Source organism: Condylura cristata, unplaced genomic scaffold (genome assembly GCF_000260355.1).
Source record: "Condylura cristata isolate star-nosed mole 26May11 unplaced genomic scaffold, ConCri1.0 scaffold00007, whole genome shotgun sequence".
Classification (NCBI taxonomy): Eukaryota; Metazoa; Chordata; class Mammalia; order Eulipotyphla; family Talpidae; genus Condylura; species Condylura cristata.
The window spans coordinates 22346563-22367110 of NW_004567108.1; the positions used below are offsets into that span (position 1 = coordinate 22346563).

The 20548-nt window shown below is 38.3% G+C and overlaps 1 protein-coding gene across 1 annotated transcript in view; it reads left to right on the plus strand.

The window, feature by feature from the left end:
- PCSK1 (proprotein convertase subtilisin/kexin type 1) overlaps nucleotides 1-20548 on the plus strand; it is a 38852-nt gene that overhangs the window by 4133 nt on the left and 14171 nt on the right. Inside the window, exons 2-8 of the mRNA XM_004678422.2 lie at nucleotides 3151-3261; nucleotides 5201-5347; nucleotides 6537-6613; nucleotides 9790-9878; nucleotides 12832-13004; nucleotides 13872-14084; nucleotides 17666-17766. Of these exons, the coding sequence (XP_004678479.1) occupies nucleotides 3151-3261; nucleotides 5201-5347; nucleotides 6537-6613; nucleotides 9790-9878; nucleotides 12832-13004; nucleotides 13872-14084; nucleotides 17666-17766 (911 nt within the window). The remainder of the gene's footprint in view (nucleotides 1-3150; nucleotides 3262-5200; nucleotides 5348-6536; nucleotides 6614-9789; nucleotides 9879-12831; nucleotides 13005-13871; nucleotides 14085-17665; nucleotides 17767-20548) is intronic.

A 20548-nucleotide genomic window follows, 5' to 3' on the forward strand; every position in this document is an offset into this window, starting at 1 on the left:
TATATATATATAATGTCAATGTGCTGATATATATTATGCACATAAAATGTCAGCTCATAGTCCAAACTAAGAGCATGAAAGTGAATATTGAAAAATCAAGTGATAACGCTATCAAAAATGTTTGATAATACAATCTATCAACAGCCTTCTATGATATATCTGTTATGTACCAAGCACTTTAATACCCAGTGTGAGGAGCCCAAAGAAATACAATATATGAATCCTCATTTAATTACAGAGTAACTGTAAAGCATTCCACTATGGAGAATGGCAGGCCTTTAATTTTATGTCTTCATAAGGTAAATGCTTCCTTACATATTCAATGATTAGGAAATGTCTACAATGAACATAGGTAATAGTATGGGGACAATTTGACAGCACAATATAGCCACTGGTTTGTGAATTCTGTTTCAAGGTTGACAAACATCAGTATAAATTTAGACTATATTGGAAGCATTGCAATTTACATAAATGTTGTCTTTTCTCAAGAATGTGTAATTTTTCATGGAAATTTATCTTGCCTGGACTTATATTATAGTTTGTGCTGTTCAGATACCCTAGGGAGTATGGCAGTTTGATGATACATAGAGTTAGTTAGCTTCTCAGAAAATTAAAAAAAAAAAAAAGCTTAAGAGACAGAAAGTGATAGAACAGTTGAAAGTACATGTAATTCATGAAACCTGCAGAACAATTTGCTATTTTTATTTGTTCTGCACCTGATAAAATTATAGAAAATGAAAAAGAAGACAAGTTATGAGGGCAGGAATGATTGATTACTAGTGTTCAATTGCTAAAGAAGCAACCACAGCCAAACAAACTGAAAAGTGCTCTGACTGGATGGTTAATGGCAACCTCCAGTTCATTTATATCCTCTACTGGCTTTTATTCAAGCCAGATGTGGGAAGCCCAGTCAAAGGCCCTGGGTATTATTTTGAAAATTTCTTGTCCTGTGAGGTCTTGCCTTAACCATCCCAAGACAAAAGACTCATTCATTGTATCTACACTCTGAAAAGGATGACAATTTACAGCACTCTGACTAAACTCAGTCCTTAGACAAAACAAAAAACAAGTGTAGCTGCCTAAAAGCATGCCTGAGATTAACACACAAGAGTCAAGATAACCTCCCTGTCATGTTCACAGGAGAAAGCTAGACAGAGTAGAAAATACCTATTACTATTGTTACTCCAAGTATCTCACTAAAATGAGCAGATGGCTCAGTTCTAGTCTTTACACGTCTCCTTAATAGTTTATTCAGGGAGAAATATTAAGACATAAAGAAAAAGAGTTAAGAATTTACACTCTAGCATCACTTCCTAACAAGGGAGTTTGTGTCCCTCTATGAAAAAGGTATACCCCTTTGGGTATCCCTCACCTGCCCCCATCCAGAGCGCTCTGCTCCCTAAAATACTTTGGTAGGGATCCATCTTAACTACTCCGTCCCTTCCTTTGGCCTCTGACTAGATTGTGGAATATGAGTGGAATGGGGGCAGGGAAACAAAGGGGGAACAGGTGTTCTTTGGGATTTTGGGGGGTGAGGTAAGGTGAAGATGCAGCTTGTACAGAGCACAGAATTAGAAATCTTGGTTGGAGGGAGGGGAGTAGTTCCCAGAATAATTTTCTTTTAGGAAAAATCCTAGAAATCATAGAAGCTTGCAGTAGAAGTTTATATTAGGTAATTTCAATGATCTTTCCAGATTAAATAGGTTATCTACCATTAAAATTAAGCACACGATCCCTATCAGGTATATAATAGAAAGACACCACCAATTTGCTCTATTCTATTTTGTGTATTCTTCCAGAGATTAATACTGGATTTGAAATTAATGATATAATCATAACACTGTTGCCAATAATTGGATGTTTATCTGATTGGATGGCAGAGTGCCTCATCTTACATTCCATTTTTTAAAAATTACTTTTGATTTTAATTTTATTGCTCCTTTTATTTGTGATGGGAATAATATTCTTTCAAATTAGCCCTCTGAAGTGTAGCAATATGCTGTCTTTACAAGTCTGTTAATGAAATCTCTAAGTATAAGTGATTCTCTCTCTCTCAAGGCTTAGTACTTGGTCCCTAGCAGTGAGCTTCCAAAGACCAGCTCAGATGACAGGCAGTATATTCCAAGCAATGAGGTATTTTAAGCTAAAACAATTAAGCTTGGAAACATAGGCACTTTAAAAGTAAATTATAGTGACTAATTTCTAGCTCTCAAATCCCTCCCAATGTTTATAATAGGTTTGCGGTATATTTCTAATTGGAAATCCAAGATGGTTTTATCCTTTAGTTGCAAATTATTTTTGGATCTGACTCACGAATACTCTCACACTAACAATATCCCACCACACACTGGACTGTCATCCTGCATGCAACAGAGAGGATAATTTTTGGGTAAGAAATAATCATGTTGCCCAGGAAATAAGAGCATGGTATTATCTCATAATGAATATAACCACAAGGCAGCCCCTTACCTCTCAGAGCCTTCAATATAATAGGATTAAGCCATAAATGTGGAGAAGGTAATTTTTGTATTGTCAGATCTCTTTGCATAATACATGAGACTAAATTAATGGCAAGTGTACATGGTCAGTAGTGCTCATTCATCACTTTGGATCTGTTTCTCATATTAAACACTCGTAAGCAGGAGGCTGCAGCACGGGAAGCCAGAATTTTGAATCCTCAAAGACAGTACTTTTCTCATATTGTGTAACATTTGAAGTTTCTGCCTTTTGCATACAAAGAAAAAGAAGTTAAGTTAAATGAGCACCAGAGTAGCAATATGTGGAATCCTAGGTTATTGATTTAGTCTATGAAAGTGGACAAATTCTCAGGTCTGGAGTCTTGAAATATGAATACAAAGATGGATGTGATGGTCTATTTGCTCATGAAAGCAAGCTGAATTCCTTCCACTGTAATCACTGACTGCTTCTCCTTCCCCTAGAGATACACTGTATGTAGTAGAGGAAATGTTGATGGCCCCCAGGGCCCAGCCTTTCTTCTCAATTAGCTGTCAGTTTGATCTGTAGTGAAACAAAATCATTGTAGCTATGCCTACACTCTGCTGGAGAGGGTATTGGAGCTAGTTAGAAGGAAAACCATCACATATGGATGGCTATTTGACTGTCAATTTTCTTGGTATGAAATTCGTGTAGGTGATATGGGCTGAACAACAGTATGAAAAAGAGAGAAGTAAACGTTCAGTTCTAAGAGACTCAGCACTAAATCTCTTCAATGATCCAATGTGGAATCAGCAATGGTACTTGGTAAGTACCTGCAGAAGGACTGTGTGGGATGTGGGTTGTTTCTCTAGTTACATTTATACAGTGCATTTTTTTTTAGTAATGAAGAATTCATCAGAGGACTATGTTATCTGGAGACTAGGGAGAATGGGACCTTTCATGATCTGAATCTTCTGTTTAATATGAGTGTCTGAAACACAGATTTTGAGCTGCTAATAGAAGAGGTGTTGTTGCCTCTTTGTCTCCTTAAGCTCATCTGGAGTAAGTACAGATGAATCATGTCTTACAAGTTAATGGATCCAAAACAATACTTATGAAAAAAAAAATCACACTTAGTCAAAGTTATTCTTGAACACCCTTAAGGCACTCCCAGAGTACAGTAAACATGATTCAGTAAGAACAGCCCTAAGTGACATTGCTCACATGCATGCTACAGGTAAAAATTTCTGAAGTAGGCTAAGAAAGGAAATAAGCAAAGTCTATTTGCAGACTTGTAAGCCTTTCTATCTTTAAGACAGTTACAAAATTCTTATTGGAGTGGCAAAATTCTGATTTTTTTCCCAGTTGCCTGCAGTGTTCTCTATTCTGTTTTAATATCAATCCTCTATAAAAGTAATATGGGTTAACAGAAGTGTTTTTTGTTGAGAATATTACAAAAAAGAATTTTCTGTGATGATTTAAGCTAAGCTTAGGCATCCTTGTTACATAATGAATGATAAAAGACATCAGTTCTTCTTGACACTTAGTTTAAGTGGCACAGTCCTGGCTCACTTCAACAGAAGAGGCTTATTAATAAACATTTATGTGTGACTGTGTGCCAAATACTATTTTGTCTGATATGAATTCATTCATTTAATTATTGCATTATGTTTCGATAAAATAATTGTGCCCATTCAACAGATAAAGAAACAGATATTGGCAATTTGAGTAACTTTCCAAAATCACATGGTTACTAGTATGGCTCTACAAGCCATATTCCTAATAACCACACTCTATAATCATTCTTGTGACCAGCACAAAGACCTCCTTCTCTGACTTTGGCCAAAAAATCTGTGATACTGTCTCACATTGGCCTGTCAAGTTATTGTTTTCCCGTACCTCTTTCTGAAGAATGTCAGCCATCAGCCAGGGGGAAAACCATATATTGATATTTTTTATTGATCTCATTTATAAATTTCTTATTGACCTCTTCACCGATGCCTGACATTCTTCTAATGCATCGCTCTAAAATGCTTGTTGATATGTTCCTACCTGTGCAGAGGAGCACAGGTAAATCACTCAGTTCTTCTTGACACTTAGTTTAAGTGGCACACTTAAGAAACTTAGGGACAAACTTTTCCCCATACAGTCTCCTAACAATCAGCTTAGTTATATGAAAATGAAAACTCCAAGTTTCTCTCCCTGATACTTATTTCTTAAAGCAGTCATATTGGAAAATTATGAGTATTGGTAAGGCAACGTTTCCCCAAGCACTGCAAGTTATGATTTTTTTTCTTTCAAAAAAGTCATAAAGCATTTATGAATGACTGTGAAACAGGAAACATAAATAGGTTCAGCATGACAACGTAAGCTCAGGATATTCAGTAAGATGGAAACATAGAACATCAAATAAAGCTTCGGTAGATGAAAAGCTTGACCATGTAATTATAAATGAAAGAAACTTAGGGACAAACTTTTTCAAAGCCTCATAGTGGAAAGAGAAGGGGCACAGGGTGATTCATCCTTCTGAGTGATTTTCCATTGGAACAATTGGGAGAAGAACAGCACTCTGATGACTCACTTGGCCCTACTCTCAACTTTATTTTCATTTTACCTAGTTGCCTTCTTCTCAAGAGTGACCCCAACAAAGGGAAGGTGGCTCTCCAGAATGTAACTTCAGTTATCAATTTGCTGTAAGAAAATCGTGTGTGTGTGTATGTGTGTGTGTGTGTTTATTCAATGCTTCTTTGCTTTTCTTCACCAGCAAGATACCAGGATGACTGCTGCCTTGCCCAAGCTGGATCTCCATGTGATACCTGTTTGGCAAAAAGGCATCACAGGCAAAGGAATTGTTATCACTGTATTGGATGATGGCTTGGAGTGGAACCACACAGACATTTATGCCAACTATGTGAGTCTGGGCCCTCTCATCACTGCCACTTAGGAATCGTCTGTATAGACACACAATTAGAGCTCTTTTTCCATCCGTTGAAGACTGTCTGTTAACTTGGCTCTCCAAATGATGGAACAAGGTTTTACTTCATCTTCTCATCAACCATAGAAACATGTTTTGTACCAGTGAGAATTGAAAGAATTCAGTGGCGCCAAGGAATATACAAAAAGCATGTGCCTTGGGGCTGAGGGTAGATATCTACACCAACCAAATTATTAATAGTTATTCAGTCTCTGTGTCACTCTGTCTTTGGGGTAATAAGACAATTAAATCAAGTCTGACACCTGAGGTCATATCCACGGTCTTCTTTTTCCTATCCCTATGGGTTACTTTCTCTGATGTTGTAAAGTTACATGAATATGATTTCTTCCATTAAAATCAAGAGTGCTCACCACACAGTACAAAGATGGCAAGCTGAGAAATGAAAAGTTTACTAGAAATGGGAAAATTCTAAATGAAAATGAATTCCTTAATTGTTCATGAAGTTCTCCATCATAGATTAGCAATTTCTCTTTAAGATTATTTTTTGCTTTTCTCTTATCCTTCCACCCATCCAACATTCCGTAGTTAAAGAGCAAAGGGAAGGGAAAGAAAAAGGTTAGCAAGAGTATGAATTATTGGAAGAAATAGAAAAGTAACAAGTAAAGGTTGATGGGGTTCCTATATGGAATAAGTTTAAGTGGAGCCGTCTGGTTGGAAAAACAGGGGTGGACCTTTAAATTAACTCAATAATTGGTGCACCTGTGGAGGCTGGAGGAGATCACTTTAGATCTACAGCACCCAACATTCTCCTCTTTAAACCTGTACACATTATAAAGATGACTGCCAAAGCGTCATTAAGTAGCTTTATAGCTTAGTTGAGTCTTTCAGCTTCCCAAAGCCTCAAATTTCTATTTTAAAAATGAGGTTTTTGAACTAAATGAACTTTGGCCTTGCAGATTCTTTGAGCTATAGGTTTGGTAGCATTCAGTAAGAACTGGATGCTGGCTTGCTTTGCTGTGTACATCATATCTGTCTAGTCTGTGAGGATAATGACTAGTGACTGGACCTGAAACTCTGAAATAGAGACTTTTTAACTGTCAGCCAGGATAGGAGGAGGTGATACTTTTCAAATGATGCTACAGTATTATTTTTGATGTCTTTTTAGGATCCAGAGGCTAGCTACGATTTTAATGATAATGACCATGATCCATTTCCCAGATATGATCCCACAAATGAGAACAAGTGAGTAAATGTGGATTTGGTCGGAACAGGTCTTCAAAATGCTTTCATCTAATTTGAAAAAAAAAATACTGTAAATATGATCTACACTTCATTTCTCAGAAAATCTTCATGTACACTGTCCATACCACAATATTTTGCTGCTTGAAAAACATAAACTAGAGCTTCTATTTTGACTTTCATTTTGCTTATAGAATATTTCAATTAAACTTTCTTTTACTATTGTGAAAGTCTCTTTTCAAGTGTTACTGAATATTTATAACTCTAGAAAGAATGTTTGGAGCATAAAGAGTAAAAAATTGAGCCTCTGTTCCACTAAGAATCATTTACTGTTAGCAACATGCTTGATGTTAGTCTTGAAAAGAAAAATCTATGAACAAGAAAACAAATCTCCACAGCTCCTTCTCATAGCCACAACACACTTACCAACTCCCCAGTTCAAGGCCTGGCCCCTGAATCTCTGGAAAATCAACTACTTTTTAGCCTATTCCCATAGAAACTTCACTCTCTATACGCATCTGATAGGAGCAAAGCAGAGACAAGTCAATTTGCTGATCCAATTTAGAATCTACTATTTGAAAATTACACAATAAGCTACTACCTCTCAGGGTCCTCTTGACTATCAGTGAGAAAGTAACACCACTATCATTTATCAAAATATTGCCCTTCTAGCTTGTTATCAGACATAAATCCTTTAGGTTTGGAAAATGAAAGCCCCATTTTGTCTTGGCCTATAATCTTTGCAATTTATCTGTGTTGCTGCTGTTCTTATTATGATGCAAATGATAGTAACAGAAGCTTCATTTGAATACTCTGCAAATCAAAAGAAGTTTTCACCAAATAAAAAAATCTTCATATGCAGGTAACTCTTACCATTAAGCTGGCATGAATCTGCATTTATAACAATTACAGATTATTTTCCTACTTAAATAGATGTGTGACAAGGATATTTTAACCAGTAGAATAGTACTCTTTAAGCTATCCTGTGGAATAATTAGTTAAAATCCATTTGTTTAAAAGCCAGCTACTACCATTGTTCTATGATAAAAGAAGATTCTTTTATATTAGAGCTTGATTTAAGGAAAATAGGGGAAAGAAGTGCCAGACCTGCAAAGAATGACATAGAGCCACTTGATAAAGTGATCCCTTATTCTTAAGGTGTGGAGGAGGTGATAATAAGAAGAGAAAAAATATCAACCCAACTTTATATCATGATCCTACCACCTTTCTAGAACATAGTCCTGAGTGTGAAAGGAGAGAGAAAGAATAGGTTATGTCACATCACATCACTTGTAGGACAGAGATACAGCTGCTGATGAAGTTTGCCAACAAGGTTGATTGGCACAGGCTGGAGACTTTGCACTGAATTCTTTATTATCCTGGGTCTTGTCACCTGAATAAATGGAAATACAAGTGGTGCTGACTTCCAGGAGCACATTTGCTAGGCAATAGAACTGACTTTCTCCTATAGAAGCAAAGAGAGTTAATTCACCAAAGGAGCATAAGAAGTTTTGTCTATTTCCAGCATGCACACAACTAAGAGAATCAGGTATTGCCAGGCAGCTGCTGTTGCAAATGAGAGAATCGTAACTTGAAGATTCATTAATGAGGGGTTTAAAAAATAATTTCACCCAAGAGATGAATGAGCATTAGAAGTTCCTGGAGCCCAGATAATATACCTTCAGGACACTGACTATTCTGGCCCCAAGTCCTAGAGCTGTTCACCTCCACTGAGCTTCATTCTAGGAGAATCTTTCCTGGCAGGAGATCCACAGGGCTCACACTGTGAACTTAAAGCTCAAGATTCCAGAGGGGAAAACAAGTTCTATTCTCCAGAATCTGCATAATCCTTGAAAACTCTTTAGGTGAAGGAGCCTCAGGAAAAACTCACAAGGAGTTAGGGAGGGCCACTTCCTTTTTGCTAAAGACAAAAAGGAAAAAGATATCAACTGCACTGTAGAAGACTCCAAATGAAAGATAATTTTATTGTTCTGACTTCCTATCCAGTATTAACATCAAGAAGCAGGAATATATTTAGTGAAAAGGGACCAGGGAATTGTCTTTAGTACTTTGGGGAAAATGTATAAGTAAAACAGAATTATTTGGGGTGTCACAGTCAATTTCAAATTTCTATATTCCATGCCAGGCTATCCTCTATGTCTGTGGCAGTGGCAGCTGGCTAACAAAATTGCTTAAAACTAACCTTTTTTCCTTTTCTTTTCTTCTATGTCACTATATTTGGTCATTGGTTCCTCCAAGGTACACACAGCCTTCACACTGCTCCCCAGTGTTTCCATAATGGAAAAAAGTCATGAAGAAAATTCACATGAACGTGTTCTTGACTTATAAACCCTCCTGAGATCAGGGAAGTAGTGGAAAAAGATAACTGTTATCGCCAGAATTTCAGAATTTATGCTTTAATGGTGGACTTTGCTCTGTTTTAGCAGTTAAATTTCTCCTCAAATACTCTGAAATCATCAGTTATCACCTTTGCCTGATTACAGAACCAGTCTTTTTAAGGCTTCTGGCCCCAGTCAGAGTTGCAGGAGCATACTGATTTTCCAGTTAACTTGTAGTGTGAGGTTAAAAATCTCAAGCTCTTCCCAGTACCAGAAAACCCTCAACTGTTTCAAGTTCTTGTATATGGTTAGAGGAGGAGAATAGGGCTTGAGATGAAAATATATTACATCATATCCTACTAGGACTGGTCCAGGATGATCTACCCAAAGAAGTCACTAGAAGGGGGTGATGCAAGAAGCTACCTGATCACCAACAAGGATGGAGTCAGAGCCCATTTCTTTGAAATGGTTTCTGAAAGTGACAAAGTTGCTCATATTAGTGTCAATAGTTAATATTGCCTGGGTTCTTACTATATACCAGCCACTGTTTGAAAATGTTCTACTGGCACTATCTCGTGTGATGTCACAACCCTTTGAGGGCAAATAGCCTACCCAAGGTCATACCACTAGTTGGTGGCAAAAAGAGAATTTGTATTTACCCCCTTTAGCCCCAGGGCTTGCTTGTCATCTCATCTTATTCTGCATCTAAGACTGACAGGAAGAAAAGCAGTAACAAGACTGACCAGTTGTTAATATATCTATCTATGCACTATGAATTCCTATGTGAAACAAATATTTGTTCTCGTTTATGTTTTGTAATTCCTATTTTTTAATCCTCAGACATGGGACCAGATGTGCAGGAGAAATTGCCATGCAAGCAAATAATCACAAGTGCGGGGTTGGAATTGCATATAATTCCAAAGTTGGAGGTAAAGATGAGGGCTATTATGGCAGTTTTGCAATTTTATTATTTTATACTTTTTTTTTTAGATTTTTTATTTATTTATGCATACAAGAGCTGGGATGTAGGCAAAGGTGTGGGGTGGAGGGGGGAGATAATGCACAAGAGACAGTGGGGAGCAGAACAGGTGGATCTACTGAAATACACTGCTGAGGAGACAGCGGGTGAGATAGGAAAGTCTGCTGCACCATGTGAGTGAGCTGGGGGTCAAATGCATGCTGCAGGGGCTGCCATAGCTTCATGGTACTGAGACTTTAGTTCCCAGCACCATCAAGAAGACCCAGTTTTGCCCTTTAATTTGACACTTTTGTCATTCAGCATAAATGAGGTAGGGATGAGGGACTTTCAACAACCAGAGGAAGCAATGAACTCTATGCAAAATTTGCTGCAGAATTTGACTGTGATTTGCAAACAAATCAATGAATCTGGATTCCTAGCAGATGATAACTGAATATAGCCCTTGCTTCTTTGTGGGGGAAAAAACTGGAAATGTTGAATAGCTTTTGAAGCAAATCTAATTTCTCTGTGTTCTGATTTAGAAGGGTTTGTTATTGAGAGCTTGCTAAGGGAACAGAAGGAGGAGGTAAATTTAGTCAAAGACATTCCCCGACTCTCAATTCTGCAGTCCTTCATTTCATAGCACAGTTTTTTAAAAATAAAAAGAATACATATGTGTTAAATTAAGGAACCTCAGGTTATCTTTGATAGCAAGAAAATAGAAGCTCTAATTGCTTTAGTCAGTGTTTTTATGGGGAAACATGTAGGTTCCCTCAGGACAATTTATTAAAGGAATTATTTATAAGTTAAAACGGTAACTGACAAAGCCCAAAAAGTGTAGGCAGATGCTACCATCTTTAGACCTAAAGCAGGGAGGGAAGGTGAGTTCACTGGAAACTGGAGAGAGAGGAGATAAGTGGACAGGAGCTGTGTCCTTGAGCACAACTAACCTGTATCAAGACAGGGAGGGTTCAAGGGACACTCTCCCCCCCCCCCTTCCTGCTGTCTTCAGTTGGAGTTGGATGAACCCAAAGAAAAGGTATTTAGATAGTCTATGTTCCATTGGAGAAAGGTGACGAGAATTCTGCAGGGGCTCAGAGAACAGAATGACTGTCTCTCCTCCTCATGCTTACTCCTCTCTCAGGCTTTCAAGGCTATGCTATCAACTTGGAGTTTATTTTGTTTTCAAAAAGTATGAACCACAAAAACAGATCAATTGTAGAACATGTCAATGATGGTAATATTGCTTTAAACTCTGTGTAAGTATATCTTGAATTTGGTTATGCTTTCTCTTTTAGAAACAAATAAAAATGAAAAAAACACCCTGACATATATAATGCATTCTCTGCTGGTAGAGTCCATTCTTAGATTTTCAATGCCATTCCTGGTTCCTATGACATTAGTATCTTTAAAGTTAATTGAAAGAAATGAAGGCAAAAGCACAAATTACATAATCATCTAGAAGAATTTACCTTTCTAGCCGTGATGAACAGCTATAGTTCATGAGAGGATGGTCTGATCTATTCATTTTGTAGAAGAGGAATTAAACAAGGACTTCAGGCTGTTTGTGACAATATGGATATAAAAGACAAGATTTCTGATTCCAGGTCCAATGATTTTTTTCATGACTCCACCCCTTGGTGGTCTAACCTCAAATGCAGTTTTTTGAATGATTATTTACATTTAGTAGGCACTGTAGTGTGTCTACTACTTCTTAACAACACATGACAGGTGCAAGTTAACAGGGTGGCTTGAGGTGCCAGATTTTTTGGGTTCAAATTCTGGCTATCCAATTTTAAGCTATACAACCACAGATAAGTCACTGTTTTTCTCTGGCTTCAGTCTTAGCATCTGTAAAATTGGTAGGATTGCAGCAAGCACCCTCTGTTGGGTGCCACAGCTCCAGATGAGTTCATAAGTTTACGATCTATAGAATGGTGGTTGCATATAATACCCTTAGTGCATGTGAGTTGTTATCACCCCCATTTTACATTTCAAGAAACTGAGTTCCTGAGAAGTTAAGCAACTTTCCCAAGATCACAGTGCTAGTAATCAGACTGGAATTTTTCAATGCATTTTCAAATTTTTTTCTACACTTAATGACTTTTCATTGATCCTGTCAATTACATGTTCCTTTACCTTTGTTCCATAGTAAACAATATTATGAAAATATGACACTATGCACTCCTTTGTATTTCTCAGCCTGAAGCCAAAAGTAGCTGACTGTATCTGTCTAAATTGCTTTTGTCTTCTTGTTTCTTGAAATCATGAGTCTGATGATGGGTGACAGGCTGTTGGAAAGCACCAAGAGTCATTGCTTCTGCCTATTTCTGATGAGAAATGATGCCCCCTCAGGAGTGAAATCCATGGCAATGATTTCATCCTTGAGATTATTTAGAAGAAAAGGAAGCATGTTCCTTGAAAATGTTTCTTAGCAAATACATAAAAGAATGGCCTCTGGGTTATTTTTTAATCAGTGCTTAGAAATAAGAATTCTTTCTCTATTTGCTAGTTTTCAATCATGGGTACATTTTCAAGCTGCATGTTGTCCCATACAGAAGTCTTTGTGCAGCTCCAGCAACAGGCACTTCATCATGAGCTAGCGTTTAAGAGAGTGCTATTTGATGGCTCTTTCTGAAAGGTATCCTGTCATTTTCAGTTTATTGGTGTGGCACAGGGAGGTGTCACATTTGTAACCTACAACACCATGGCACCTGCAGAGTACATACCATGATCTCTAAAGGTCAGACAGGGAAGCTTACAGAAGCAGTGACTTCCTACGGTGCTGGTAGCATCTAGGGCACAGAACATTCAGTGTTTCTCCTTTTTGTGACTTTCTTAAAAGTCCTTTAAGCATGAAGATTAAGGATATTGTACCACTCATACATGCTAAGGTCCACTTCTGTATTTGTTTTGTTTTTCAGGAATAAGAATGCTGGATGGCATTGTGACTGATGCGATTGAGGCCAGTTCAATTGGGTTCAATCCTGGACATGTGGATATTTATAGTGCGAGCTGGGGCCCTAATGATGATGGCAAAACTGTGGAGGGGCCAGGCAGACTGGCCCAAAAGGCCTTTGAATATGGTGTTAAACAGGTAAAATGATTAACACAGACCCACTTGAGATGAGACATGACCATTTGGAGCAAGGAAGAGCACTTAGCTGATATGGGGAGAATGATTGTCCTGGCTCACATTTGACATATAACCAAAGAACTAAATTTTCTTTCGAGGGAAGGAAATTAAGAGATGTCCCTGTTTGGCTCTGACATTCATGAGGGATTCATTACTTTTAGAACATTTTCTTTAAAACTATTCGGGATGTGTCCTTTCGTAACTACTTGCTTGGGTTTACTGCATTCTTGGGTTTACTGCATTCTTGCTAGGATTCTAAAGCCTTATTCTGCACAGGATGAAACAAAGTAGGAAACTTTGGAGAGCACAAATCGAAAAATCATAGAAAGGGTAGCCTTGACGAGTTCCATTCAATCGAAGAGTCCTTTTTAATGCAGCTGCAAAGCAGATCTGAATAATGCCTGATTTTGTCATTCTATCAGTCAGCCAGAAGATTCAAGCAGAAAGAAAGAGCGGAAGTTCAAAGATTTCAAGCACAGTGACTTAAGCCAAGGAAAAAGTGGAAAAATATGAGCAAGTGCTAAAGGCCAGATTTTGAATCTGCATAATAAAGGAAAGAAAGAAAAGCCCTTGCTCAGCTTTATCACAGAAAGGACCCAGATGAAGGAGGACTGAATCCAGGAATGGAGAAGGCAGAGCCAGAGTCCAGTGGCTTATGACAGGCAGTATCGAGAGATTTCCCACATAGCCGCTGAAGGACCTGGTGTTGGAAAGAGATTCCAATAACTGTCTCTGTGAAGTTCGTGTATGTGTTGGGGATTTAATGCAGTGTGACGGTGGCCACAGTCGATAATAACAGATGTGGTTATTTTCTGGCTTCTCCTTCAGGGGCGACAAGGAAAGGGCTCCATCTTCGTCTGGGCTTCTGGGAACGGGGGGCGGCAAGGTGATAACTGTGACTGTGATGGGTACACAGACAGCATCTACACCATCTCCATCAGCAGTGCCTCCCAGCAGGGCCTGTCTCCCTGGTACGCTGAGAAGTGCTCTTCCACACTGGCTACCTCCTACAGCAGCGGGGATTACACGGACCAGCGAATCGTAGGTTCCTTTTGTCTAACTCTGTTTGGGTGGGAGAGTGTGGCTTGCACTCAGAAGGATTCCATGGTCATCATGTTTGGTAAATTCAATTTGCTTAAGCTTGATGTCTCAGTTGAGGAGACTCATGCTTTACTTTTTTGATTGAAAGACTGACATCTATTGGTAAGTTTTCTCTCTCCGAGACAGTGACACTTCTGCCAAGATAATGTTGCCTCTGTCATTTTTAAACTCAGTCCTGAGACATCACCAAGACTGTCACTACCGGCAGACAAGACTCCAAAGGTCTAGTCTACTTGTGTGCTGCCTCCCTGCAAAGGGCCTTAAGGGAGATGGCAGGGCTTTGTCATCCTGGTCCTTCTCGATCCTGTAATAGCAGAGATTTGGTCTGACTTGCTCTTTAGCAGATGATAAAAATAAAGAGCACATACCAGCTCTGTTTCCTGAGAACAGACGATCTGCAGGAAAATAACAGTCTAAATTTCCCCGGAGGTGAACTTCTCAGCGTCCAAATAAGCAGCTCAGGAAGGTTATCTGCTCAGAGAGCATCTCCTGCCCACGCTGGGATCTGCCTTCACTTCCATGAGTCAGACCGCCAAGGGCAATTATTGGATTTCCCTTCAAGGGCACACTGCTGATGGGCCATTCTGGGGCATGGAGAACAAAGACAGGCCCCCCTTTTTTTTTCATGAAAATTTTTTATTTTTCTTTATGGCATTTTTACACATTTTCAGTCTTAGACATGTTTTTAATGTTTATTTTTACATCATTTTGTACATTTTCCCATCTCAGTTGTTATCCCCATGAGCTTCCTATCACCAATTCCTATCACCCATGAGCCATCAACATAGTCCAGTGCACTTCCCTCTCCCCACTGTTTTTGATCCCATTCCCCATGCAACCCCCATAAAATGCCTCTGATAGATGGCTGTTCATTATCATATTATTTTCTCCCCTGGTCCTTTATACTCCGGCTACAAGTGAAACTATGCAATATTTTTCCTTTTCTTTCTAGCTCATTTCACTAAGCATGATCTTTTCCAGCTCCATCCATGTTGCTGCAAAAGGCATGTGTTTCTTTTTGTTGGTTGCTGAGTAATATTCCATTGTGTATGTGTACCACATCTTTTTAATCCAGTCATCTACTTTTGGGCATTTGGGTTGTTTCCATGTCTTTCCAATTGTAAATAAAACATCAATAAACAGGGGGGTGCAGGTGTCTTTTTGAATCAGTGTTTTTGTGTCTTTTGGGTAGATACCTAGGAGTGGGATTGCTGGGTCATATGGAAGCTCCATGTTTAGCAGTTTGAGGAACCTCCAAACAGTTTTCCATAGTGGTTGTACTAGTTTGCATTCCCACCAGCAGTGCAGGAGAGTTCCTTTTTCTCTACAACCTCGCCAGAATTTGTTGTTGCTAGTTGTTTGAAGATGGGCCATTCTCACTGGGGTGAGGTGGTATCTCATTGTGGTTTTAATTTGCATCTCCCTTATTACAAGTGATGTTGAACATTTTTTCATATGCTTGTTGGCCATCTGCATTTCCTCTTTGGAGAAGTGTCTTTTTAGCTCTTCTGCTCATTTTGTGATGGGGTTGTTTACTTTACTTTTGTTGAGTTACATCAGTTCTTTGTATATCTTTGTGATCAATCCTTTATCGCTAGTTTTGTGTGAGAAAAATTTTTCCCAATGAGTGGGATGTCTATTTGATTTTTGTAATGTCTCTTTTGCTGTATAGAAGCTCTTTAACTTGATGTAGTCCCATTTATTTATCCTTACCTTCACTATTGTTGTGTAGGGTGCTGTATCTTCTAAGATGTTACTAAAGTAAGACAGGCACTTTTAATTTTAAAACTTAGAGCCCCAAAGTGTAGATTTGAAACAGGAAAACCTGTTAAAGTGTGTAGGTCCTAACTTCAGTGAAATAATAGGTCAATTGCAGGTGAATCCCATAATAATTAGGGCTTGGAATATGTGTAGAATTCATACAAGTGGCCTCCCAACAAAATTGTCGGAGCTGCTGTCTTCTCCAAGATCACAATTCTGGAACTCTGCCTGGCTCTGCAACCTACTCTAGGTTAGACAGTAAAGCTGTAGTCTCAATTTAAAAATCTCTGGCCATATCTTCAATTCCTGAAATAATAGTTTCATTCTACCCAGGGTTCTTTGTGGCAGACATAGATTATCACCTTTGTGAGAAACTTATCAGACATGTGCCCACTTGTGTTCAGTGCCCCCAGCTTTTGTGGACCCCATAGGGTCCTATTTTTCAAAAATGGCCTATTGCATAGTTCAGCAGCATTTCAGAGACTGCCCCTCATCTGGGTTACTATGCATAGAAATAGAAGGAAATGTTTCCATCTTTGTAAAGATCCTTCCTTAGGTAAGTCAGACAGCTGGTGGATTCTATTTGAGATGGTTGCAATAACACAGCTTTGTCTTACGCAAACCTTTCTTAGCACAGTCATCTCTGGGGGCTTACTTGCGTCAACAGGTAAAAAGGGCAACCTTGCTTCCGCAGCCTGCTGAGGAGCAGAGCCACCATAACTTGAGAAACTCAGCAACTCCAAGTGGGAAGCCAAAGGAGGTGATAATAGAACAAATTATTTTTTTACACCTCCCTCCCACACATTGAAATCTCTAGCTAAAAACCATAGTGTGGAGCCTGGGTGGGTGTCTTGTTAGTAATCCTTTGGCCTACCTACTTGTTCAACCAGTAGCACTATAGTCCTAAAGGCAGCCTGATTAGAAGTTTTTTGCTTGCTTTTCTTAATCTTAGCAACTTCTCCATTATGCTAAAATTAGCCTGGGTAATTCCTTGCATGCAATAATATTGTCTAAAAATGCTTTCCCAGCCAGTAACTCACTTCTGCCTCAGAGGATGAGTTAAGAAGTTTCAACCTTGTTTCACAGATGGAAAAACAAAGTGACTTGTCCATGGGACACATCTACTAAGTAATAGTTTTCAAATTTGAACATAGCTCTAAGTCTAGCACACTTTCGATTTAAAAAACCCAGCATTTTCATCCAAGTGCAAATGTGACACTAATTCATGGGCATCAAATTAACTCTGGGTGCAAGCTACACACTAACATATGTTGTGCAAGTAGTTCAAGCGGCCAAGACCAGGAGAGCTTTACATCCTCGTGCTAGAAAGGCCATTAAATGTCAGTCTGAAGGCAAAAGGGAATTTTGCATGAGCAGAATTTCTAAATATGCCAGACCAAACACAATGGACCTGATGATTAATGGGCCAGCATGATTCACAGTGATTTTGAAACAGTCCCTTTTTTACAGACAGCATTTCGTTTGGGAATCTCAGAAGAGAAAATATTCATAGTGGGAGTACTTCATCCCCAGAAAAGGCATCCTGATGCCAGAATTATAGACAAGTTGCATATAGAGGAGAGTGAACTAAAATATCAGCAGATGGCAAACATCCGCCTGTAGTTTGGAGGAAGTAGGGGATCGAATCAGCTGAGTTTCCTGCTCAGAGCAGATGCGGCCTTGAGTATGGTTAACCCCTGGGGACAGCATCACACTTCTCACATCTTCTTCCTCATTCTTTCCCTCTTGGTGCCATCCAGACGAGCGCTGACCTGCACAACGACTGCACAGAGACCCACACGGGCACCTCAGCCTCCGCACCCCTAGCCGCTGGCATCTTCGCTCTGGCCCTGGAAGCAAAGTAAGGCCCAGGAATCCTTAGTCACCTTTACTGAGGTTGCTTCTCCTGCTTTGTTTGGGCACATATTGTTTTCTAAATACAGTTACAATAGAAAACTTTGAAAACTACAAAAATAACAAACCCCAGCTCTCTTCCTGTCAACATCTCCATGTAGTTTAATGCACACCCATATCTTACAAAGTTGGAATTTAAATACACATTACTTAGGCATTTCAAAAAAATACACCCTATAGGATATTAAGAGCCTATTCTCAAGGAAGTTAGTGTTCCTTGACCTTTAAGAACTTATGTTCTTCTCCCTGTCCCTCTGTTCAGCTACAAGGGCTTCTCACTTCTGTTCAGTCTCGCCAAGAAAGACTTTGTTCAGAGGATTTCTTGTAGGTAGTATTAGAAGCAACAAGTTAATAAAACATCCATTTTTCCAGATTGTCTAACTCCGGTCTTATAGTTGATATGACACATAAGGGAATTAGAATTAAAAACAGGACTTTTATCTTTTCATAATATTCTGTTACACAATTGGAAGCTTGATTAAAGTCATATAATCATGCTTAGATAAACTCCCTTGTGCATAAATATTTGCTTTTACCTCTAATAATGTCCTAAGGATAAACACACAGAATTGGAATTTCTGAGTTAAAGGGCTTACGTGTGTTAATGATTTTGATACATTGGCAAGTTTCTGATTGGAAAACCTCTACTATATTATTTCTCCAGGAGCTATATATGTTTGTAAATGCCAGTTTCATAAACCCTATGAAAGCTACTTTTATTTTTAAAATGTTTTAATGAGTGAAAATGGTAGCTCATCTTTACGCACTTTTATTTCATTACTAACGAAGCTTTGCAGCTGATATTTTTTGGCCATTTATCTTATGAGATTGTTCATTTGAGACTTTGATTTTGTCTTTTGGTCTTCATTTTGTCTTTTGGTTAGCTTGACATTTGCCTTTGCATTTTATTTATACTTAATATTTTAATGCAGTGAAGTTAATATGCATTATATATTTGTTAATCTATTTCTTTAGGACTTTCCTCTTTGTTTTTATGCTCAAAATAAAAAATTTTCACAACCCCAAAATTAGATACATTAATTTATCTTTATTACAGTTCCCTTACCATATTTAAATTCTAAATCCCCCAATTTACTTTTATTCTCTGATATTCAAAGGTCTTTAATGCTGTTTTTACACTTGTAAGAGTTAATACTTAATACTGAGGAAAAAAATCTCATGTTGTATAGTCATACTTGTAAGAGTTAACCAATAGTCTAATACTTAATATTGAGGGGGAAAAAAATCAGAGTTGTTATTTTTGTCCTCAAGTCTATGCTTTGATGCCATGTGGGGAGAAACCTTTAAATGTCAAGTCAGATGCTATATTACAGGAAATGATTAAACTTGTAAATTACTATTACCCTTCCTACCTTCCTAATAAAGAGATTATCATAGAAGAAAAGACACACATTCTCTAAAGAGGGGACAAAGTCATTACCCAGTCATGTGAACTTCATATTAATCCACAATTAGCTGTCAATAAAATGGAAGGGGTCAGATCATTTTTTTTTTTTATATTTGAAAAGGCAGGTTTATTTTAAAGGGAGAGAAAAATAAAGGACAATTGCACAGACACAGACAGTTAGAAAGAGCTGTCCCTGAAAGGGACAGGCTTGCTAAAAGAGAGGGGCCTGCATGGTCACAGGTGGGCAGCCTTGGGTGAAGAGGTGTCTCTGTTTCTTTGCTAAGGGAAAAAGTTTGTGAAAAGAAACATCTGTGTAGTCGCAGGCAAGAAGGAGAGTGACTGCGTATTTATTTATTTATTTATTTGGCAAATCCCTTCATTTTCTAAGATTATGGGCTTTGAATGGAAATTGTCAACATACATGGATCATTCAAAATGAATTGTTAAAAGTTGGTGGTAAGGGGTCCAGAGTAGAAGAAAGTAAGGTCCTGTGGAGGCAAGCAGTTCACATGGGCAGTGTATATTTATAGTTTCAGTATATAAGCTGTGAGCTCAAGCGAACTGTTAAAAAAAAATCGTGGAAATCTTAAGTCTTTCCTACCCAGCATGTCATATGCATATCAACACAGTCTGATAGGCCTAGCATATCCTTGTCTGGTAACTAGTCTACAGTAGAAACACCCACTTACCGGAGCAGATGTAATACTAATTTCACATAAGAGCTGAAACTTTCTAATTGCAATTTCTGGTTGTTAAAATTTCAAGCCTTCTTTATCTGTGCAAGGAGAAAATGATGTAAGAATGATTTAGCTTCTAATCACAGTTAATTTCTAGTAAGCTATTTCAATATCAGGGCCTCAGTGGGCTGCTATGAAGTACATGGAAGTAGCCCATGAATCTTTTTGAAAATATATGCAGTTTTGTTTGTGAGTGTGTACATGGCATTTCTTTTGGGTACTGTTTTATAGGGGCCTTCAGATTCTCACAGTTCATGATTTAAGAGACATTAAGAGCCCTATGATTTCCCTGGTGCAAAATTCCCTGGTGAATTAATTCCTTTCATTTTGATTGAAGCATCAGTAAGATAGACATAATGTATCTTAACATTTATATTTTTCCTGCCAAAGTACGTGTTCTCAAATGGACAGTTTTCTGAACTCAGTTCAATTATCTATATCAAGACAATAATTTAGGAAGATGAATGCCAGAATTTTTAGAAGCATGATCAAGCTTTATCCCTAGACAGTCAGGATTGGGAGAATGACTTAACAATGTGCTGTTCCTCAAGGAACATCTATGGAAACTGAAGAACTCTGGGCTA